At 42.2% G+C, this 24645-nt stretch overlaps 1 protein-coding gene and 1 long non-coding RNA gene across 2 annotated transcripts; both read right to left on the bottom strand.

Annotated features, from left to right (window-relative positions):
- Window positions 1-3979: 3979 nt before the first annotated feature.
- LOC114921507 (uncharacterized) lies at window positions 3980-5199 on the bottom strand. The gene is made up of 2 exons (XR_003809800.2): window positions 5157-5199; window positions 3980-4621 (listed from the first exon to the last, which is right to left on the bottom strand). It is a non-coding gene; the product is annotated as an uncharacterized lncRNA (long non-coding RNA).
- Window positions 5200-8949: 3750 nt separating this feature from the next.
- Window positions 8950-14216, bottom strand: LOC110000739 (interferon-induced protein with tetratricopeptide repeats 1). The gene is made up of 2 exons (XM_020656089.3): window positions 14108-14216; window positions 8950-11058 (listed from the first exon to the last, which is right to left on the bottom strand). Exons 1-2 carry the CDS (start codon window positions 14110-14112, stop codon window positions 9774-9776), a joined length of 1290 nt encoding a protein of 429 aa, XP_020511745.1. The 5' UTR covers window positions 14113-14216; the 3' UTR covers window positions 8950-9773.
- Window positions 14217-24645: the final 10429 nt, after the last annotated feature.

The following is a 24645-nucleotide window of genomic DNA, read 5'->3' as shown; positions in this document are numbered from 1 at the left end:
AGATTTACATCCGGGTCGTTTCCCCCCCCCCAACTTCTAAAAGCGTAATCTCCAACGCGTCCTACAGGGGGCGCTGCTCCTCAACTATCTTTTTCATTTTTATTTTTTATTTTTTATTTAACAAATCAAAATAGTTAAATCTGAAATTAAAAAAGAAGAATGGATAAATAAAAATGGGCCGAATCTTTTGTCAGAATAGAAGTGCCCTCAAAATATTATTGTATTTAATATATTCAATTTTGATTCATTTCAAGCTATAACATCATCTTTGTTGTTTGTTTTCAGGTCAGTTTTGTTGATATGTTTACTTATTTTTTCGTCGGTTAAACACCAACAGTTTAAATGCCTGTTTGTTAATTGAAAATGCAAAAATAAAGAGGAAAAAAATATCGAAAATTATGTAAATAACTGATGTACTGCTTTGGTACTTAGTTCTGTTTATTTCAACGTATTTATATTTTATTTTATTCCATATATTTCTACAATTCTATATTTCGCATTTTGTTCATTTTTTAATGATGTGTTTTGTTGATTAATGTCTTGTAAAAGATGCTCAGATTTTATAACAATATTTTAATTCCTGCTTTTTATTCAAGATTCAACATTTTGTTTTTGTATTTAATTGTTTTAGTTGGGTCAATGAATAAAATACACTTAGATAAATAAAAATAAAATAAATTAATCGGGTGATTAAATCTGATAAACGCGTGAATTTGAAATAACCGTTGATAGTGTAGAAAACTGTTATTTACAGTCGACGGTTATAACCAGGACGGTAGGTGGCGTTAACACCTTTCATGTCGGTTTGCAGCCCGCCATTAAAGATAACGAAATGCCTCTTAATGTGCCTTTTTATTAAAAATGTGTATTTTTTTTTAAAAACACAACCTTTATTTAATCAGAGGACCAGAGCTCTTATTTCATTCTGAATAACGTTAATGTTGTGACTTGTTTTACCTTCTCATAATCTGGCCACCCCCTTAATATAATGGTAGGGGAAACACAGTATTTCTATAGTTTGGTCACTTCCTCATAGAGCCACTGGGGGGCAGCGGAGCAGCATTACTGTAACAATAAATACATGAAAAGAGAAGTGAAACTTAACTACATTACTCTCTGACCTAATATGTAAAAAAACTTTTCAACCCTGCTGTATTGTTTGAATTATCAAATAATCAGACAGTTTTTAATCAGCTTGGAAGTTTAATAAGAACTACCAGAATCCCCCCCCCAAGGAAAAAAATGTAGGGATGGATTAGAAGTATAAAGTGGAATAAGTTAAGTACAAAAAACTCTAAATTTAGCTTCTTTATGCTTTCTGCTACTCGCAAGTAAACTATCTATACATTTTATAGGTTTTTCCCAGAATTCCACTTTCTAACAATTTGTACAGCCAGAAAGAATATTTAAGTGTACTGTGTGTCTCTCCACCCTGCATATCTCTAACTGAGACCTGCCTTCATCTGTCAAAATTTGCAGCAACACAAGGCTAGTAACGGGAACAAGACCTTGAATTGAGATGGGCTTTTATTTGAAGTTTTACAGTTCATCAAATAGGGACCGTTGCCTTGCTTTGTGCACACGCTGCTGTCTTGGTCAAAAGTTGATCTTCAGTTGAAATAATTGCATCATTTTTGAGTGATTTGAATATTGTTCTTTGTTATTACAAGTTCTGTTTTTATGGCTGAGGCTGTGTTTGGTTTAGAGGACACATTTCACAGCTGGAACAGAAATGTAAGACTGTGAAAACTCTGTGTTTTGTCTCTTTTTCTTAATTTGACACTTTCTTTATGTGAGGCAACTCCAGAGGACCTTTCTGTTTCTTTTTCTCTGCTCTTCAAAAGACTTTTTAAAAATCTATGCTTTACATTTCATGACAATTTAGAGCATCAGTAACAGATTAGTTTAGTTTCAAGCTGCTTCTAATCATCATCATGTTCTGATCGTATTTAATCTGTCAAACCGCTTTTCATGCATTGACATCTCTTTCCTTATCCATCATTTGATCTTTGAGTGCAAGCTTCACAGCGAATACGCACAATGAAAAATGATTAGAGGGATTTAGATTTCCACTCTGCTGAGAGGCAGGTTGAACTCCTCTGATCGAAGTTTGTCTCTATGCTAAAGGTGAGATAAGGTCGAGGCTTTGTGATGATCGCTGATGTCTCAGTATCTTCAGGAGACACACACACTAATGTCCATGACTAGGATGCCCCCACACTCTCTGCCAGACACACACACACACACACACACACACACACACACACACAGAGTCTGGCAGCAGCAGATGAATACACAAAGGTTGTCAAGTGGATCACATGCATATATGTCTGATGTCGGAGTATGAGAGGACACAGGAGGAGGAATTAAAAAGCACACAAACACAACGTGAACTCCTATTTCTCGAGGGGGCTGAATCAAACTTTTAAAGATTACTTTGTGGTTTTCTTGGTTTTTAAAGAGATACATTATTCACTGGATGTAATTAAAATCAGATCCCAGACTCATAATGAACAGTGACGATATGATCTGTGCCAAAGAGTTCAAAGTAAATACTTTGTGCCTGTGCATATGCTCAACAACACAAACATACTCTGCGTACATCAGACTGCACAAGAGCTGCTGATGTTATTGAAGAGATTGAGCTGCCCTCTAGTGGTTGTGTTTAGGAGACAGTCAGTAAACAGAACAGAATGATTAAATGTGCATGTGTTAATACTTTGATGAAGGAGGGGGGAAGTGGAAAATAGAAATGTAAAGAGACATAAAAACATGACTTGCCTGTTTTCTCATTGTTCAAAAATGGCCGATCAGTTTTTTGTTTCACTTGTTTCTTCTTTGAGACTTTTCAGTGATGCTAAATACAACATGTTTTCCTTACTGTATTATTGAAAGTAATTAGAGACCGCTCCAAATGTCCTTAAAATCCACGCCATGACATGTTATGATACAATATTAGCAGGCCCGGTTCATACATTTAAAATAAGGGTGCAATGCAAACGTCTGCACCCTCAATTGAATGGACGCAACAAAAAAAAAAAAAAAGATAGGTTTTATTTTAAAAGCAATAATTAATGAAAACTTACAAATGACAACAATGACTCAGATCGCGTTTACTACATCCATGGTCGGATGGTCATGACAGGTGCACATGACCTGTCTGTTCAGCTGGGACCACATGATGGACTCATAACACCTACACTACTTTTCCTTTGCTGTTGCCGATCACTGTAGCTGCACCCCCTTTAATCTCAGATACACTCTAAGTCATTTTGTTCTAAGCGGGAATGGAAATGAGGCCTGAGATATCTATAATAATAATACTTTAATTGTAGGGCACTTTTCAAGACAGATGCACAAAGTGCTTTGCAGAATATGACCTGATCTTAATAAGATTTGTCCTCTAGAAGATGCAAATTAAGGTGAATTTTTTTTTGTTAAGTCTTAGTTTGATTCAAAACTAATACATGAGCATGAAGCACAAAATTGGAACTCAAAGTGTTTATTTTTTAATGTAAAAGTAAAATAAAAAAAGATGTTGTCTCTAAAATTAATAAATAATCCGTATTAATAATTGTGATCTCAGTAGTCATAATCATTTTGGCAGTAATTGTGCAGCCCTATTTTATAACCTAATTCAAGGTGATTGCAGAAATTCGATCATTACAACAACACAGAGGCATGGAGAAAACAAAAGCAACCTTTACAAAGCAGGACATCATAAATTCACGTGCAATAAAAAAAACAGTGCATGCATATATAAGTGAGTTTGGTTGACTGACACAGGACATGAATTATAAAATCTGCTGTTTTAACAGATTACATCAAATCTAAAAGTCAGCTAGATGAGTAAAAGTGTTTCTCAGTTGGCGATGGATACAAAGATAACCCTCCTACAGCCCAAAATCAGTGTGGTGCAGTGTATCAACTGGAGCTCTACTGAATATAAGCACAACAACAAAAAAATAAATCAAAGAGGTAGGCATCAAAGGTTTATTGGAACATCTTCAACTGTGACAAGTGAATCTTCATAGTCATTGTTTAACATCTGTATTTTCATGCCTGAGAGAAAAGGTCTCCTGGGAGAGAGAGAGTTGAGAAGATCAGAGTTTATGTGCATGTGTTGCTTTGAGATAAACATTCAACCTTTTTTTCCCCAGGCACAACGTCAACCTCTCTCTTTTAAATGCCTCGTTAGGACCATCTTCTTTACCTTTACTGCCTGTGATGGCGAAAAACACTCATTCAAGCAGCGAGTGAACAAGCAGAGCAAAAAGATTGTTCTCTTCAATTTTCAATCTGAGACCAGGAGTTTCAGGCTCTCAGGCTCTCTGAGGAAGCCTGAAATCTATTCCTTATATTCCAACTCCCTTTCTTCTCTGTCTGTGCAAAGTCACAATACTTTTTTTATTTGCACACACCAAGATCAAGATTATACAAATATTAAAAGGTGTGTCAGGAGAGTGGAAGTCAACAGGCTTATACAAAGGGACCCTTTCATAATAGATACAATTTAAAAATATACAATAATAATTTTAGTGTGATATCGTCCACTCGTTAAGAGCGAAGTAGTCAGCCTCTCTCTCTCACTGATGCACCTTTAAGAAGAGTGTGGAGTCACCTGTTGCAGGTAAAACAAAAAGGCATAATTTCTACAGGTTATCGTTTTTAATCATAGAACCAACCAACTTAAGTTCTTTAACCTTTAATAGTAGATCAGATCAAACAGCACTTCCAAACATTTACAAATGTTTTTACTTTAAATACTGTGCTGGCTTGTTGGTAAAAACATTTCCACCCAAGAGTGTGCAAAAACCAGTTGTCTTTCTTTTGCTGCATTTACCATTTATCTCAGCATTTTCAGATGCAATAAACTTAAATTCAAAAACTTAAATCAAATAATTTACACATTTAATGAGGTGATCTTACTGGTAAAACACACACTTCAAAAAAAGATCTGTGAGACAATGTCCAAATATTTCTCGGCAGCTTTCAGAAAACTTCCAGCCTCAGTGTAGTGCTTACACAGCTTTACAAAGTCTTTTTCTCAGTCCATGGACCCTTGAAGGGGACTGTTCACATCAAAGTATAAATTAACTTAAAGCAAACACACAGTCTTGATTTAGTTCAGTCATTTTGATCTTATCCATAATTACCTCTGTTTGTAAAGTTTCCCATGTGGTCCCATGCAGCTAAAAGAGGTTAGTCCAGCACTTCCTGGGTATTTATCAGATTGATGATGTCATCGCTGACATCACTGGGGCAGACCATCTGAAAGGGTTTTTATTTCTGAGAAATGTTTTCTTTCTAATAGTTTCTTTCATGTTTAAGTTACTGGTAGAATGTAATTTAATAATTTAAAGTTCATTTAGTTGAGTTAATGATCTGAGGTTAGTTTAAGGGTTTATTTAGATGTATTTGCTTTAAGAGAAAAGTGTAAACCCACTGTTTGAGTTGTGCTGCACCTAGCGGCGGCCATTTTGTTAATGATGCCGTCTATAAAGCCAGGTGGCGTGTGTTCTTGCTTCAGGAGAGGTGAGTATGTGCTGCCTTTAATATGGGCCTTAGTGTTATTTAATCATGACTTAAGTTGCCTTATTTACATTGAACTTTTGTTCTTTTGTTAAGTTAACACGTGTTGGTTTAATCACTGAAAATAAATACTCACCTCTTGGAAAAACGTCATCTGTTGAGTTGCTTTTCTACCACCTTTCTAGACACTTGTGCTAACTACTTTACAAACATTAAGATTGACATTTCTTTCCATGTATCCAACTCCGTGAAATGGCGATGTGGCGCGATGTTGAGCTTCTCACGAACAAGGACACGAACACTGTCTGTTTCAAAATCTTCACTGCCACTGAGGTAATGCATATCAATATTTACATGACTTGTAGTGAGACTTTATGGGGCACAATTTCCCTCTGAGTTTCAAAAAATACTTCTGTAGTACAATACAAATGTTTTATTTACTTTTTTTTACTTCTACATACTCTATTAATCCTCCTGTGAAATTGTGAGACATGCTTCTCACACGGATAGGACAGAAGTTTTCCAGGAGAATCCTGGGAGAACAAATTTTGTTGAATATGACATTGTTGTTGGAGAAAGTGCTTCTGTGAGAAGATTAAATTACAGGATCCCTGAGGGCCTGTCGGTCTCACTGAAGAGGGAGGTTGACCTGATGCTGTCCCTGGGGAACATCGTGTGGTGTAACCCAGTGATGCTCGTACCAAAGAAGGATGGACGCATAAAGTTCCTCATTGATGTCACTTACCTGAATAATTTTTTTTTATTTGATTACTATCCAACACCAAGAATTGATGAACTGCTTGAAAGGCTAGGAAAGCCTTTCAAGCAGTTCACCATGGGGCCCTTTCCAGTTCACAGTAATGCCATTTGGGTTGCAGGGTGCTCCAGCAACTTTCCAGAGACTCATGGACCAGGTACTTGGTGATTTCTCTGGTTTTGCTGCAGAATATCTGGGTGACATTGTCATTTACCGTAACACGTGGCAGGAACACCTGGACCACCTGCAAGCTGTCTTGGATTGCCTTCATTCTTGCGGGCTGACTGTCAACCCATCGAAGTTCGTCTTTGCTGCTGCAGAGACAGAGTATCTGGGCCATGTCATCGGCAATGGGGTTGTACGCACTCAGGTCAACAAAACCCAGGCCATAGAGTCCTGTCCCCTGCCACAAACAACGAAGCAGCTCCGACCCTTTTTTGGGCTATCCGGCTTCTATCACCGCTTCATACCCCATTTCTCCAACAGGGCTGCTCTTCTCACAGATTTGACTAGATCCTGGATTCCCAATCAGATCGTTGGTTGACGGCCTGCCAGAACAACCCTCCCCCCCACTGTAACTTTTGCTGCTTTGCTAAAGTGCTCATGATGGATAGGCCAGATCTTTGTAATACAGCAATAATTAAGGTATTTTACCTGCTTTTTGTAAAGTGTCTCGCGATAACACTTATGAGTTGACGCTATACAAATAAAAATGTATTGATTGACAGAGGAGGCATTGGCAGCTTTCAGTAATATCCAGCAATCACACACACACACACACACACACACACACAGACTCCAAAATAAACAGGCAGGAGAATAATGTATAACTCAAAAGAAGAAGATACGTGTTTTGGGGAAATTCACATGCTGTCAATATCAACCTGTTACACTGACAGAGTATGAGGTTTTTGTTTTTCAACATCGGTTTTCCTTTTATTCCAAGATTCAGCCCAAAACTTCAATTCACCATCAATGATGAGCCGGAGCCCGGAGTGGGGCGGAGTCAGTACAGGAATGCAGCATATAGACAATGTGTGTTATGGAAAATCAACAGGAGAGATACAACAAATCACAATATACATGGGTAACACTTTACAATAAGGTACACACATTTTGCATACTTACTGGGAGACGAATGGGAAACTAACCACTAGATATAATCCAGAGTGCATATGTGAAAACGGCTCTAGGTAACTATTAGTTAACAGGTAGATTTGTGTGGTTTATCCAGCTTTCATTATCCGTTAAATAATAATTCACTACTCTACAACATGTGATGAAGAAGTACTCAATATCTACCCAGTACTGAGTGGTTTTCTAATGGTTACTTGAAACTTTAATCACGTTATTTTTGCATTTCAGCATGAGCATACAAAATAAAAGTTTGGGTTTGGTGCTACATTACACAAATTTCCTACCAACATAACTTGAACTGCTCTTCTGCTGTTGCTCGTTTGGAGCGACAAGTGGTTCATCCATGCCATGATTGATGGTTAGTTTTTCACTGTGCCAAGACACACATGATCAGAACATGTGCTGCTGTGAAATGTTCTTATTCTTCCTGACACAGTAAGTGTATAAAAGGCTCAGACAGTAGGTGGCCTTCCTGTTAATTGCTCACGCTCCTCCTGCATGTTGATGACGTAAGCATCTCAAGCTTTTTGCTTCTGCCTTTTCCTTTTCAGTCGCTACATAACACATGACTGTTGACTCTGTTTGAACTGTCTGTATTGTTTAAAAATGATTGTATATGTATAATGGCTGAATAAAATACTCATACATACAGGATCAGTTTGCCAGCGTGCGTGTGTTCAGAGAGGAGAGCGGCAGATTATAAATTCACCGTACTCTGCAACATGATGATGAATCAGTTTATGGACGCCGTCTTGTAGTACTCTTAGTTTACCAGCAGTTGGGGCCTGTGCTACTTGTAAACCCAGGAAGTAAAGTGTATGTGAAGTCGTTAATCTGTCTAAAGAGCTAATTTCTTCCATTTATGTTTGTTGAACTCAAATATTTCTGCCAAATAACTTACTCTAATAATTATAAGGAATATATTATGTTAGAAATGAGTTTTTGTTTTCTAATTAATCTTTGTGCTGAATGTGAACATTGTTATTCATGTCATGTTTGTGGCCCTGTATAAACCAGCTCTCTCAGAACGCGCCGTTTTAGTGTGTGTGTCACTTTAAATGAAATGAACCGAACTGAGTTTTCCCAGTAGACATCACTCCTCTGTAGTGAGAATAAAAATGGCGGATCTGCGCAAAAGTTTTGTTCTAGGCTGGGGGTGGAGTCCATGGGTGGAGCTATCAGTGGAGTTGAGAGGATTTTTAAAAACCAGAATCCCACTGTGACATCACAAGGAGAGCACATTTGAAACGGAGCATTTTTCTCTGTGTTGTAAAATTTATGCAGAACTCAAACAAAGGCCTGGATGGGTTTATTTCACATTTTGTGGGTCAGTAGAGACTCAGGTTACCCAAATATATGTTCAAAAACACTGAAGAAGTGGATTTTTCATAATATGTCCCCTTCAGGATTTTAAAAATCGTTTAGTGTGATAGGCTTTAGCAGAATTAGGACGCTTATGATCTCCTCCCGATAGTTTAGAACTGAAGAAGGTGAAATCACTGAAACAAACAACTTCAAGACGATTTCTTGGTGTGCATACTGTTCATTTATTGGTATGAAGCTTAAACACAGCTTGAGCAAACAGGAGCATCTTAATATATAATTTTCAGGTCACACAGCAAATACATTTTCACATGAACAATGAGGACTTTAAATTTCCAAAGCGAAGCACATTCTTATAAAATCCATTAATTCTAAAAACTGAAAATACAGCATTGAAAAAACACAACAGAAGCAAAATACCTGATAATCACAATTCACACATTTCTTCATTAAATATTCACCATGACGACCGTGTTTAACAGAGGACGTCACACCTACCAGGAGCTAGGGAGTAAGATTTAAAGGTCACATATCCTCCTCCTCTTCAAACAGTTTAAAAAAGTCTCAGAGCTTCCAAAAACATGTGTGAAGTTTCTTGTTCTAAATTCACTCTGGATGCAAGGGGCTACTGCCCTTTGTGATGTCATGAAGGGAACTCTGTCCTGAATTAGTAAGTCGTTCCTGACTCTCTCCCTCTCTCTCCTCTGTTTCTAACTCTATCCACTGTCCTATCTCTAAATAAACACATAAAAGCCCAAAAATAAAAATAAAGAAGAAAATAATTAAGATAAACCTTCCTTTAACTTATTTCAAATAGTTTTGAATGACAGGAAATTAGTTTTTTGTTAGTTTTCATACTTATTTTTTGGACACTCTGGCAGAATTGGCCCCCTCCTGTTATTCATTCTTCTTCAGGATTCTGTTGCTCTTTATTACCACGTGTGAAAGCAAAACGCCTTCGTAGAAATTAGGTTTTTTTTTTTGCTTGGACAAAATTGTTCCCCCTAAATTTGCCTCCCTATCTTTACTGCCTTGGCTCTTGCAGGTTTCTGAGAAACTCCTCAATTTCTCTGTCTTTATTCCTCTCCAGGGTTCCGATGCTTTTCTTACGGAAGTAGGATTTTTCTGGTATTGCTGCTGCCTTCATGTGATACTGTGTCGACCTGTGGTAGGCTTTTCGATCACAGGCTAAGTAATTTGCATATTTGTTGTAAAGCATCTGTTTGTCTGAAGGTTCTGGTGGTTCATTTTTGAGCAGTTTCTGAAATATCTGCTCAGCTTTGGCCTTGCTGTGACGTGACTTTGCATAGATAGCTGCGAGATCTGTTTCGTTTTTGAGTGAAGAGTGAGGGTAAAGAGAGAGCAGCTCCTCGTGGAGAGCGATTGCTCTGTCCATCATGCTTTGTTCTGGATCAGGGTAATTTCTGCTTTTATAAACTATCTTCGATCTGTAGCAGAACGCAACTAATCTTTTCAGATAACGCACATCTGGATGTTCTTTCAGAACTTTCTCTGCCAAATCAATAGCGTCATCAACTGATATGTATTTTATGTAAAGGTGTAGTAAGGCCCACATGCCACTGTTATTGCAGCACAGAGTGCTCACATTTCCAGCCAACTCACGGACTTCATCTCGAATGTTTTCTCCTTCATCAGCAAGTTGCTCAAGGTAGAGCACAGCGAGGTACAAGTTCTCTGGATCCCGTTCCTTGGCTTGTCTCATTTTCTCCAAGAGGTCAGGGTCCAGCCTTGTGTCACTGAAGTTTTGGGCGTTCTTTAACCATATGACATAGCTGGTGTTCCAATCCACCATGTCCGGCTGCATCCTGGCAGCTTTCTCGTAGTAATCAACAACCAGCTTCTTATCCTCTCCGAAGAACATCAGGGTCCAGGCCGTTTCAGCGTAGATCTCTGGATGGAGGTCGTCCTGGGATGGAGATGGGTATTTTTCCATCAGGGCATCAACCTTTGACAGGTAAGCCTGACTCTCCTCTAGATCTCCCAGGTGGTGGTGCAGCCAGGCCAGGTTCCCGTAGTTCACCACTAACCAAGGACCCTCATCTGCGTCTCTCAGCTTGTTGAGGGTCTCTGCAGCCTTCTGAAACAAACTCTTAGCCTCTTCATTTAACCCCAGCTTATACTGAATGAACCCCCACAGGTTGTAACTGTGGCCCAACCATCGATTTCCATCCTCGGTGCGGATGTCTTCCACCTTGTCCCTGAGAAGTAATAGTATTGACCTTTTGCGGTCCAGGTCCCAGGTGAAGTGGCACTGCAGGGACTCCAGTGTGGTTTGACTCTGAGCAGCACTGATGGAGAATAAAAAAACAAACATTTAAACACATCAGCAGCTAGTTTTTTTTGCTTTGAAGTGTGCTATGTTTGGATGTTTACTGTTCATCTCCCATGAAGAAAATAAGATGTTTTAAAGAAGCAATATGTAACTCAGACACCTAGTGTTTAAATGAGTACTGCAGTTAAAATTCTAAACATTGTATGGTCACAAATTAGATGACACTTTGGGTGGCTTTCCCTCCCTAAAGCAACGCCCATACGTAATAATCACCTTTTTATACCAGCTAGGATTGACCCACGATTTACATCTTTGGAGAGGAATGGCCTGCGCTGTCTGGGTGACTTCGAACAATTACGTTCTGCATTCAATTTAAATAGCGCCGACCTTTTTCGATATTTTCAGCTCCGTGATGTTGCTAGGACCCACTCACCGGCATTCCCTCAAGTTCCAAACCCTAGTGGCATTGATCTGGCACTCAAGGCAAGAGCCTTGCCCAAAGGTCAGGTTTCCTACCTTTATGACCTCCTGTTCACAACTAACGAGTCTGCGGTAAATAAGATCAAGGCTGATTGGGAAATCGAATTACAAACCAACCTTTCTGAGGATTTCTGGAAAAATCTCTTGGGTCTGTTAATTCATCTAACACTAACACCTCCAGTCTGGTTAAGAAGGCTCATCAATGCCTCTTTTTCCTGAGGACACTGAAGAGACACCACCTGTCTTCAGCTGTACTGGTGAACTTCTACCGCTGTGTGATCGAGAGCATCCTGAAACTGCTCTGTCACAGACCGTAAGGCGCTACAGCGGGTGGTAAAAACCGCCCAGCGTACCAAAAGGTGTCCACTTCCTGCCATTGAGGACGTCCAAAGAAAACGCTTTTCCCCGAATTTGCGGCGAGCTCACAGCATCCTTAAAGACTCCTCCCACCCTGCCCACAGACTGTTTACCCTCCTGCCCTCCGGTAGGCGCTTAAAAGCCTCCGGACCAGAACCAGCAGACTGATCATTTAGTCTATGGCGCTGCGCGAGTTGCGACTAGCAGTAGTGGTCTGTCTTTATTCGTCTGTTTTCTGATGTCGTCAGTGTATAATCGACCAGAAACAACCTGATTTATATCTCACTGCTCGTCGCACACTTCTGGGTATGGAGTTTTCATTCTTAATCATCACATGGACTTTGTTGACTGTGGCTCAGTGTTTGTTTGATCCCTGCCACTCGCATACGGGCCGGATTCAGTATTCTCGGGGATTTCTACTGGATCTAAAGTATCGACAGCAGCCACTGTCGCACCTAATTACCGAAGACTGTTTAACAGTGGATATCTCCGGTCATCGTGATGATTTTAACAAAAAGAACAACAAAGGGAAAGTACGGAAACGAGGGAGACGGGGTGGTGTCCGAGAGAGGCTCAAGCGTCTGAATCTCCACCGTATACCCCTCTCCTCGATGCTGCTCTGTAATGCCCAATCCATCAGAAACAAGATCGACGAGATCTCATTCATCTGGAGAAATTCAGAGACTCGTGCATCATGGCTTTCACCGAGACCTGGCTTACCTCTTCGGACTTGGACACGGATCTAACTCTCTGCGGTTTTGGGACATCGGTGAGGCTTGACAGAAACGTTAACGTCACAGGGAAATCCCAAGGGGGAGGTGTTTGCCTCTATGTAAATCAGCGGTGGTGCAAGAACATCACTGTCAGAGAGACTGTGTGCACTGAGGACATTGAACTGCTGCCCGTATCTGTGCGCCCCTTCTATCTCCCCCGCGAATTTCCCCAAATATTTGTTACTGTCGTGTACATACATCCAAAAGCCAACGCAAGGAATGCAGTAAATACTATTCACAAAGTTACACAAAAACTACAGTCCCTCTCTCCTGATGCACCTTGTTTCATCCTTGGCGATTTCAATCACTGTAACTTGAAATCATTGAGCAACTTTCACCAGTATATTTCTTGCCCCACTAGACTGAACAAAACTATTGACCTGTGTTATGGTTTAGTCAAAGGTGCATATAAGTCGGTTTCCCTGCCCTCTCTTGACTCTTCTGATCACAACACCATCCTTCTTACCCCCATCTACAAACCTCTCCTTAAAAGAGTAAAGTAATCACAAGGACAGTGGAGCTGTGGACTGAAAGTGCTATTGAGGAACTCAAGGGAGCGCTTGAAAGCACAGACTGGGATGTTTTTAATGATGAGTCTGCTGATCTTAATGAGAGGGTTGAGGTGATCCCCTCTTATATTCTTTATCTTAAAGACTCCATCATCCCCACAAAACATGTTAAAGTTAAAGTTTTGTTTCCAAATAGTAAACCCTGGCTAAATAAAGCAGTGAAGGATGCACTGCACAGGAAACATGACACGTTTCTGCATGGTGGGGTTGTTGAGATAGCAGAAGCGAAGAAAGAGGCCAGACATGAAATCAAGAGGGCTAAGCTCCAATATAAGAATAGGGTGGAGGACAGATTTTATAGTAATGACCTAAAGGCAGTGTGGGATGGCATGAAAACCATGACTTGCCAGGACAACAAGAAAAATGAGTGGATTAACATGGACGGTTTTAAATCACAGACAGAGCTTGCATATGCACTGAATGATTTTTATCTACGTTTTAATGATGAATATGATTTTACGTATGTGCGTGGTGACTTGTTCAACATGTTGAGTGATGGTGCTGCCACCTCTCAGGCCCCTTCTGACGCTAGTATAAGTGTTCATTCTGTCAGATCCATGTTTAAAAAATGTAACATTAGGAAAACCCCTGCAATCTGCAAAAAGGGCCTCCAGAGACTCTACTTTCTGCGCAGAATTAACACTTTTAATGTGGACAAGACACTGATGGTTTTATTCTACCGATCTTTTATAGAGTCAATTTTAACCTTTTGTTTTATCTCATGGTATGGTAACCTTTCTGTTCAGAACAAAAATCATCTTTCCAGTATTGTCAATACAGCCAGTAAAATAATCGGCGCTCAGCAGCTTTCATTGTCAGAAATCTGGAATAGACAAGTTGTTAGAAAAGCAAAGTCTAAACATTCGTATGCAAGTCAGATACTCACCTCATCTTTCTGCTGTTTCTTCCTCTCAGTCGTTTTCTGAAGATGACTTAGTCGAGCAGATGTCTTGATGTTGCTCTGTGGTTACAGTCGCTCCAGCTTCAGCTCTCTAGTGTGGATGGCGTGATGATGTGCAGCAGCAGCTTTAAATGTCTGTGATAGAGGCGTGGCACTTTCCTTACCAGCAGGATGTTATGAGTTTCATTTCTTAAGAATTGAAACTGAAAGCCTCAATATGTTGCAGGGCTCTCAAGTGTGTGTGTGTGTGTGTGTGTGTGTGTGTGTGTGTGTGTGTGTGTGTGTGTGTGTGTGTGTGTGTGTGTGTGTGTGTGTGTGTGTGTGTGTGTGTGTGTGTGTGTGTGTGTGCGTGCGTGCGTGCGTGCGTGCGTGCGTGTGTGTGTGATTACGTTTAGTGTTGTTCATTGTAAGTGTTAGTGGCAGGTTTGGAGGCCTTCAGCACAGGGGGTTGGTGGCTCCCATTTGAAACACTGTGGTTCCAGGCCAGCCATTTTGACTGTCATGATTGGCGAAAGTGTTCCATTCAGTGCCAAGCTGTTTCTTGTTTTGGTCTTGTTGAGGCCGACCATGGAGAAAACCCTCTCTGCATCCGCATTTGAGTGTGGGAGCACTAAAACTAATGCTGCTGTCTTAGATAGCCTCCCAAACTGGCTCAAACCGGTCACCTTTGAAAAAAGGAACCAACTATTACTCAAATGTTTTGCTTTTATTATGTCAATTAATTATGTGTATGTCAGGTGGTGCCAAATATTTCTTGCCTTGCTCTTGGCTGAGGACATACTCCCCCAAAACTCCTCAACATTAAAGGTGGTGGGATCTTGGGGCATGGGGATCTCCATGAGTTGATACTCCAGGAACTCCTCACTCACCTTGTCCTGTTCCTGTGGCCCATGGAAAGGAAGTAGTTCCTGAAATCTAAAAAGAGCACCTTGTGTAAAGAACTGATTAAGATACCGTGGGAGAAAAAACAGGATTTGTTTTGTGACCATCATTAAACTAAACAATTTATTCAGTAGATTGAAACTCTGGAAAATGTGGAAACCCTTGCCTGTCAACAAAATAAAGGACATCTTCCACCCCACACTCAGCACTCTGCTGCACATCCAGGAATTTAGCATGCTTCAGAAAGGCCTCCTTCAGGGGGAGTTTGTTGATGCTGTACTCCACAGCCCTGATCAGAAACGCCAGTGCTGCCTGCTGCAATAGCTGCACCTCCTGAGGTGTGATGTCTCCAGCCTCAAGGAGCCTTTTGAGGGTAGCTCTGGTGGTGAAGCCAACATTCAGCTTTTCTCCTATCAGAGAGAGAAAAGAAAGAGATAAAGCACATTAAGTACAGATAGTTTAAACAATATCTATGGGTTTTACCCATAGACTACATATACATTTTATGCCCTTTCCATCACATCAGAGATCTCACTCAACTCATAACAACAATCTTCACAAAAAAAGTGTATTTTTGGACAATGAGCATACAGGTTTATCTCCTTACGAGACTTGAAAGCATTACCTGGCAGTTGGTTTAGTGTCATTGTAGAGGATGTCATGGACTTGTCGGCCCTGTAGTGCTATCGGCTTCATGAACCTTGCACACAGTTTCAAGATGAACTTCGTCATCTGCAAAATTGTAGTTCATAAAAGATTTCCATGTATTACTCGAAAAAGGACATATCAGCCAATGAAAAAATAGGCAGACATACTGGGCAGCAGGATAGCCCAACCTTTCCATTTTACCTCTCCATGGAGCAGGAAGATGGAGGACTTTTCTCTCTGGAGTAGAAGGTTCAGTGTGGAGAACATTGGCAGCGTTGCTTGAAAGAAGAGGAGATAGACTTCTGTCAGGGGGTTGGAAAATGCATCCACCAGGCTTAACCATCGCACTGAAATGTGCAGCAGCATTTCCATGTACTCGCTCCCATGGAAGTCACAAAATTCTGTAAAATATATATGACATCAATAGCAAACAAATAGAAAATGTCTGCATTTTGTTGTATAACACTAGAGCTGGTTGAATCACAAACCTGCTAGGTAACCTTTACGGTTGGTGCTGCTCTTAAACCAGTACCCAACATCCACAGTCAGATCCTCTGGATCAAATCCGGATATCTGCAAAACATGAAATCAAAGATTTATTACAACCATTTTCCCTCAGCAGTTGAGTTTAGAGCTGTTTCTTTGGTTCGATGTCCCTTTCCTTCTACATGCCTGCTTACGTCCCTCATGCCTTGATGGGCACAGGAGTTCTCTTGCCTGCAGATAGAGCACCAGTAGTAGGAGCTGGTAGTTCCCATTGTGAAGAATGGCCATTGGGTTGACCATTCAAGGAACACCTATAGGTGGCCGCTCCACATACTCCTCTCTTTTTCCCTTTTTCCAGTGGCTTCTCCACTGTCTACTCTATGGTGTCCTCCACCATCTCTTTCACTGACTCTTCCCCTACTGACACCCTAGCTGTCTCCTCCACTGCCTCCTCCTTCATTTCTTCCACTGCCTCCTCCACAGTCTCCTCCACTGCCTCATCTACTGCCTCCACTATTGCCTTCTCCACAGTCTCCTCCTCTGACCTGGCAGCCTTTTTAGGGAGCTGACCCTTCAGAGCGAAGCATGGAAGAATGCTCATTTGCCTCTTCCCTGACATCTTTGAAACAGACAAAGTTATTATTAATACTATGCATGGCCAGGATATAAAATATAATGAAATATTATGATTAAAAGTGGCCGACTGACTAAAATTGACTTTGCATTTGACATTTCATTTTCTGTATCTGCACAAAAATGGTCCAGCCTATTTCAAAATATGACTAGGTCAGGGCCCGTATTCACAAAGAATCTTTAGGCACATGAGTGACTTACAAAAACATCCAAATTGCAAGGGAATAATTGTGCTTCTGTTTCAATAGCCCACGTCAGCAACAACAATTAGATAGCCTTAAATGAAATTACTTTTATGCAAAGTGTCAGCGTACGAATGCATGTAGAAGTAGCTTACTGCAAAGATGGACATACTGGATCAATCCGACGGTCTAGTGCAGGGGTAGACAACACGTGACCCTTTAACTCTATTCTAGTGGCTCCCTGGCTTTGTTGAAAAATGGAAATCAATAAAACATTTTTATATATAATTTATTCAGTCATCAAGCTTCAAGCTATACTTGAAGCATAGCATATGGGCTATATGTGTCTGTATAGCCTAGTCTGCATTTTCATGATGACAATTGAAAATACAGTACAGCCAACATGAGTAGGCCTATATGCCGAGAATGACATACAATGGCCGGTTAATAAAGACAGAAATGTGTCAACTATTTGTGTTTAAATGTTTCCAACATCGTTGCGGCCCCAAACTTGATTTTTTTATTTATTATTTCTGGTCAAAAAATGTCATTTTAGACCCCTGGTCTAGTGTATTCTGTTCATTTCATTGAAGCCACTCGTCTGTAGGCCTAACAGCTGCTGCTTCACACCACTGATGTGCACCGACACTGACCTGTCACTCATCGACCTGTCACTCATCGACCTGTCACTCATCGACCCGTCACTCATCGACCTGTCACTCATCAGCCCATCACGGAGCGAAGTGAATGAGAGCAAGCTTGTGCACGAGCCCATCTTAAGTTGGTATTAATTATCCTTGCTAGAAGTTGGTCTCAGCGGCTTTGTGAATTACTTACTTAAGAAAAAACTCCTACATAAAAATTTTTAGTGTAGTTTAGAAGTACTCTTAGAGGTGTAACAGATTACTGTGTTTGTTATATGTACTGTATATCTCATTCGCTTTTACAGTGAGGTGTCCCTAGAGAGTTACCGTAGCTGCTGTAAAGCAGTTGTTGTTGTTGTTGTTATCCTGTTTGCGGTACACAGGTTTGTGTGTAATAAAGTGGAAGCCGTAGATAAAGAAGCTCTCCGCCTATGTGCCGTTTATTGTTTTCTCATTAAGTGTATCCGGTCCGACGAACCCAGAAAGCTCCGTTACATTGGTGGCAGCGGTGGTTCTTTCTGTCGGTTACCGGTTAATCTTTGTTTTGCCGTGCCATCTACGTTCACGCTGCCGTTCATTAGCTTAGCTTCCTCAGTATAGCTAGCCCGCTAACCTGTTGAGCAGCGTAACGTTACTAAGTAGCGGACATGTGGTGCGGTTATGACGACCCTTTGAAACCCGGCACAGGGAGAATTACCGGCAGTTCGCCCGGCAGAGATGTTTGTGTTGACCTGCCTACTCCTTTCGCCGGCGACGGAAACCAGAGTTTTCTTGGCTGGGTGAGACAGTTGGAGGTGGCGGTCAGAGCGGCCCTGGGCTGCGGCAGCGACTATAATGATGAGCTGGTGGCCATCCTCCCCACCCGACTGTGCAAATCGGCGTTTCTGCTGTGGGACAGCCTTCCTGAAGCAGTTAAGTCGGACTATGCTGCTGTTGAAGAGAGACTGGGGATAGCTTTTGGGCAGAGACAGTATATGGACCGCTTCAGAGCTAACTTATCTGCTCGAGCATGAGCTCCCGGGGAGACCTTGGAGTTGTATGCAGCTGATGTGAGCCGGCTCGTCGCGGAGGCGTTCCCGGATTATGGGGCCGTTGCACGGATAGAGGAGAAGTTTCGTCGCTTCCTTGCTGGCCTGGATCCGGTGCTGAAAGCCAAGTGTCTTGAGCAGGGTGCTATGGATTTGGAGGAAGCTTTGACCATTGCGAAGCGTTGGGAAAATGCCAGAGAGGCTCTGCAGAGAGAATGTGTGAGTACCTATCTGGTCACCCAGCTACCTGTAGGAACTTCAACTGTGCAGTCTGTGTCAGTGACGGATAATCTGCAGAGAGCTGTAAATAAATTGACAGATGAGATGTGTTTCATGAGGATGGAAATGAGATTTGTGATGAAAATCAAAGACTGAGAGCTGGGAAATAAGATAGACGAGAGCAATTGTTCCGCTCACCTTCAAGGGGACGCTGCAGCTGCACCTGTGGTGAGTGGGGATGCCAGTCAAACTTTAGACCGCCCCACTTCTTATGTAAGGGGGGTGGTTGAAGGAACTGAGGTGGCTGTGCTGGTGGACTCTGGGGCCACTGTGTCGTTGATCAGTGAGAGCATTCGCATGTCTGTCCCTGCCCTGCGGAGCACGCCCCTGAGGAAGAATTACATTGACTCTCGTGCAGTGAATGAACAAATCCTGGATACGCTTGTACCTGGCTGCTGTAATGTGTCCCGAGCTGATGTGGTGACCATTCCCCGCTTGAGCGAAGCCTTGGTGCCAGGCAACGTCCGTTACCCCACGGGGGCCAGCGTTCCCACTGCAGACCTTGGCGGCTATTTGGAGCCCAACATTCCTGAGATGACTGGACTGGTGGTAGCTCACACAGTGACCAGGGTGAAAGATGGTGTGACTGTGGCTCGTGTCCTCAAGCCCACTGGTAGAGCTTTTGAGCTTAAACAGGGTCTTCACTTGGATGAATTCTACCCCAGTTCAGGAGACTGATGTGACACCACTTGTTCCCCCCTGTAACTGAGTGATGTTGATGACAGCCTCGACGCCCTCTCCGGCTCTGGCCGTGGCTTGTACCAATGGAGGGCCATGCCGATGGGTCCGACTAATTCACCGGCCACCTTCCAGCGCATGATGGAGCTGATCCTCAGAGGTCTGCCATGGCACATCTGCATAGTGTATCTGGATGATATATTAATATACAGTCGCACATTCATTGACCACCTCGCCAACCTGGAGGAGGTCTTGACCAGGATAAAGTCTGCGGGCCTGAAGCTAAATCCTGGCAAGTGCCACTTTGCCAGGGATCACATGGTGTTCCTGGGCCATGTGGTGTCCAGACAGGGCCTCCAACCTGATCCCTGGAACACCGAAAAGGTGAGCTCCTGGTCAACTCCCCGCTCTCCTTCTGAGGTTAGAGCTTTTGTGGGTCTCTGTTCATATTACAGGCAATTTGTGAAGAATTTGTCACAATTTGCAGCCCCACTTAACCGCTTTGCTGGGAAAATTTTGCCTTTTGAATGGACTGCTGAGTGTGAGACGGCTTTCACATATCTTAAATGGGTGCTCACATCTTCTCCAGTGGTCACATTGCCCAGCTTTGCACTCCCGTTCAAAGTCTAAACGGATGCATCTAAGGACTCTGTTGGGGCGGTGTTGGCACAGGATGTGGACGGCTTGGAAAGGGTCATTGTCTATGCCAGCCAGGCTCTCACGCATGCACAGAAGCGCTGGTCCACCTTTGAAGCTGTGGGAGCTGTGGGCCGTGGTGTGGGCTGTGCATGAGTTTAGCCATTATGTGGGACTGTCTGCCTTTACAATTGTGACTGATCATCGCCCATTGCTGAGGCTCAGGCACATGGCCATTGATAATAACCCCACAGGACGGAGGGGTCGCTGGGTGCTGGAGTTGGACCCTTTCAACTGGACCATTATGCACAAGGACGGCCCTAGCAATAAAAATGCGGACGCTCTTTCCCGCAGGCCCGTTTCCCCTGGCTCTGTTGGGGCGACAACAGACCGTGGTATGCATGGTTGGGAGGCGCGTGTCCCTGCTGATGTGCTTGTGCCTGGTGTTGTTTCAGACTCTCGGGGGGCTGGATCTCTGCCATGGTATGTGTCATCCATGGTGGATGGACTGAAGGCTGCTTTCTCAGTCGCCAGGCTCAATGCTGCAGAGGCTCATGAGAGGAAAAAACTGTATTATGACGCTGATGTTTGCCACCGTGCCTATGAGGCGGGAGAGATGGTGTGGTTGAATAATCCCACTGAGAGCCGCACGAAGCTGGCACCACATTGGAAGGGCCCATACCGGGTCATGGAGGCGTTGGCGTCTGGAGGTGAGGCTGCACTGACTTACCGCATCAGCAACCCTCTGGACTCTCTGGAGAGGACTCAGGTGGTTCACCATGACAGGCTGAAACGTTATACTTTACCAGTGCCTACAGGGACTGTTCCCCTTCTACCCTTAAAGTAACTCCTCTTTTGGGGGTTTCGCCACTCCCGTTGTCGCCGCAAATGGTTGAGCAACAATTGGCTGGGGGTGTGGACATCAGTCTGTATGGGGAGTTTTCAGGGCCTGAACTAGTGCAGTCACGCAGGGGGCGTGTCCTGCGACCACCTTCACGTCTTCAGGATTTTGTGAGGTTCTGAGTTTGATGCTTGGTGTTTGTTTCCCTCTTTCTGGGATGTTTTTTCTTTCATGTATTTTTGCTGTTCATGTTAAGTACATTTGGGTGACAACTGTGATACAGAGGGGTTTTTTTCATGCTCAGGTTAAATTCTGCTAGGGGACTGTTTTGAGAGGTTTCCTGTTGTCTCATGGGTGCCTGTGCCAATGTTTTATGTGAAACGGGGACGTTTCAAGTTGAGGGGGGGACGTATGTAACAGATTGTTGTGTTTGTTATATGTACTGTATATCTCACTCGCTTTTAGAGTGAGGTGTCCCGAGAGAGTTACCGTAGCTGCCATAAAGCAGTTGTTATTGTTGTTATCCTGTTACACTGGTACACAGGTGTGTGTGTGTAATAAAGTGGAAGCCGTGGATAAAGAAGCTCCCCGCCTATGTGCCGTTTATTGTTTTCTTATTAAGTGTATCCGGTCCAACGAACCCAGAAAGCTCGGTTACAGAGGTAAGAGAAAAGCTTTGTGAATACGGGTCCTGATCTAGGACTAAAAAACAGTTGTCAGAATAGCTGCTGAAATTAACAAGAATTCAACTGGCTGTCTAGTTCACACACTCTGGTCAAACTGTTAGCTAATATTACTGATTACCAGCTGACTGGACACAATATTCCCCAACATACAGAAATCAAATGATGAGATGACTTACTGTATTAATACCATATGGTCCTCTTCTCCATAGACTGTAAATATAACGGTCCTCTCCCACGTCGATCAGTCTGTACTTCAGCGAGCGTCTGAATCAAAGTGCGAGCGTCTTCTTTGTAACCAGAATGTAGCGTTGTTGTAGCGGGAATATCTAAATCTTACCCGGATACAGCAATGCTATTTATTGATTGGTTGATGGGGTAGCCATATATATATATATTTTTTTTTGATTAACTGGTGCGTGGCAAGCTCCTTCTGATCTCTATGGGAAACCCGCTTGATTCATATCTGTTCCACTGTTAAAAAAAATAGCGGCGCAATTTGGTGGGCGTTATCCTGGTAATTTATGCGTGAGAAATACAAGGTGTGGCGTGTGAGCGTGTGAACAGTTTGAAATGTGTGTCTCTCACTCCCAATGCGTGAGATTTAGAGCATTGAAGGTTGTCAGTTTTGATGCGCTTTGGCGCCATCAGGAGGTCTCTGAGTGCAACTGCAGTGTCATAAAAACGGTCACGCCTCCCCCTCTGACACCACGTGCATTTGTTGACAAACAAAGGGTGAGGAAGCCGGCAGAGACGCTGTGAGAAGATGAGGAACCGCGCAGACTCAAAAGGTACAGTAATATTACCAGATTTTGATGGAGCCTGAGTGTCTGCAGCCCGTTGTCTAGTTTGTTTATTCAACTGTTACCATGACAACTATAGGTCGTGGATAAATGGCTACATAGATCGGTTTGTAAGGTTACAAACAATTTGGAGACAAAAGTAAAGCTGCTAAACGTGAGACAATGATGACGTCACTGGTAATGATGCAGCTCGGAGTGACTATGGGGTTTCCTATTGCGCGAGACGCTAGCTTAACATTCAGTACATTAGCCGTTAACATTCACGACTAATGAATAACTTTATGAATATTATTCAAAACTCCGCAGAACTGATGCGGGATGAATCGAATATGATCAGTAACTGAAAACCACAGTTTGATTTCATCTAAACAACTAAAAAAATACTTTAAAATGTGTTTATCGACGGAGTGTGAATCATCATTAACCTTCCTCCGACCAAGCTGTCAACGGCTCTGACCACATTCCTGATGTCATCACACACACTGTGGTAATTCTAGAGTCTCTTGGGGATTATTCCTCTTCATTTTACTTTGTTGACTTTCAGAAACAGATTTTGGTTTTCAAAGCAAAAATGTATGTGACACTTAGCAGGGCAACAACAGTGAGTGCTGTCAGATGGGGCCCCCTTAGGGAGGTTTCCTACTGTCATTTTGGGGCACTGCTTTGGTTTACATTTGTGAGCCCTGAGGGGCCCCTACTGGTCTGGGGCACACACACACAGACTCCAAAATAAACAGGCAGGAGAATAATGTATAACTCAAAAGAAGATATAAAATGAAAAACAAGTGTTTTGGGGAAAGTCTTATGCTGTCAATATCAACCTGTTGCACTGACAGAGTATGAGGTTTTTGTTTTTCAACATCGGTTTTCCTTTTATTCCAGGATTCAGCCCAAAACTTCAATTCACCATCAATGATGAGCCGGAGCCCGGAGTGGGGCGGAGTCAGTACAGGAATGCAGCATATAGACAATGTGTGTTATGGAAAATCAACAGGAGAGATACAACAAGTCACAATATACATGGGTAACACTTTACAATAAGGTACACACATTTTGCATACTTACTCGGAGACGAATGGGAAACTAACCACTAGATATAATCCAGAGTGTATATGTGAAAACGGCTCAAGGTAACCATTAGTTAACAAGTAGATTTGTGTGGTTTATCCAGCTTTCATTATCCGTTAAATAATAATTCACTACTCTACAACATGTGATGAAGAAGTACTCAATATCTACCCAGTACTGAGTGGTTTTCTAATGGTTACTTGAAACTTTAATCACATTATTTTTGCATTTCAGCATGAGCATACAAAATAAAAGTTTGGGTTTGGTGCTACATTACACAAATTTCCTACCAACATAACTTGAACTGCTCTTCTGCTGTTGCTCGTTTGGAGCGACAAGTGGTTCATCCATGCCATGATTGATGGTTAGTCTTTCACTGTGCCAAGACACACATGATCAGAACATGTGCTGCTGTGAAATGTTCTTATTCTTCCTGACACAATAAGTGTATAAAAGGCTCAGACCGTAGGTGGCCTTCCTGTTAATTGCTCACGCTCCTCCTGCGTGTTGATGACGTAAGCATCTCAAGCTTTTTGCTTCTGCCTTTTCCTTTTCAGTCGCTACATAACACATGACTGTTGACTCTGTTTGAACTGTCTGTATTGTTTAAAAATGATTGTATATGTATAATGGCTGAATAAAATACTCATACATACAGGATCAGTTTACCAGCATGCGTGTGTTCGGAGAGGAGAGCGGCAGATTAGATCATAAATTCACCGTACTCTGCAACATGATGATGAATCAGTTTATGGACGCCATCTTGTAATACTCTTAGTTCACCAGCAGTTGGGGCCTGTGCTACTTGTAAACCCAGGCAGTAAAGTGTATGTGAAGTTGTTAATCTGTGTAAAGAGTTAATTTCTTCCATTTATGTTCATTGAACTCAAATATTTCTGCCAAATAACTTACTCTAATAATTGTCAGACGCTTATGATCTGACGAGGCTTAAATTTCTAGCTCCGTCCTCCTGATAGTTTAGAACTGAAGAAGGTGAAACCACTGAAACGAAAAACTTCAAGACGATTTCTT

This window comes from Labrus bergylta, chromosome 6, assembly GCF_963930695.1.
Source record: "Labrus bergylta chromosome 6, fLabBer1.1, whole genome shotgun sequence".
NCBI lineage: Eukaryota > Metazoa > Chordata > Actinopteri > Labriformes > Labridae > Labrus > Labrus bergylta.
Note: the sequence above shows the minus strand (reverse complement) of the source record. Positions and strands in the feature narration are given on the sequence as shown.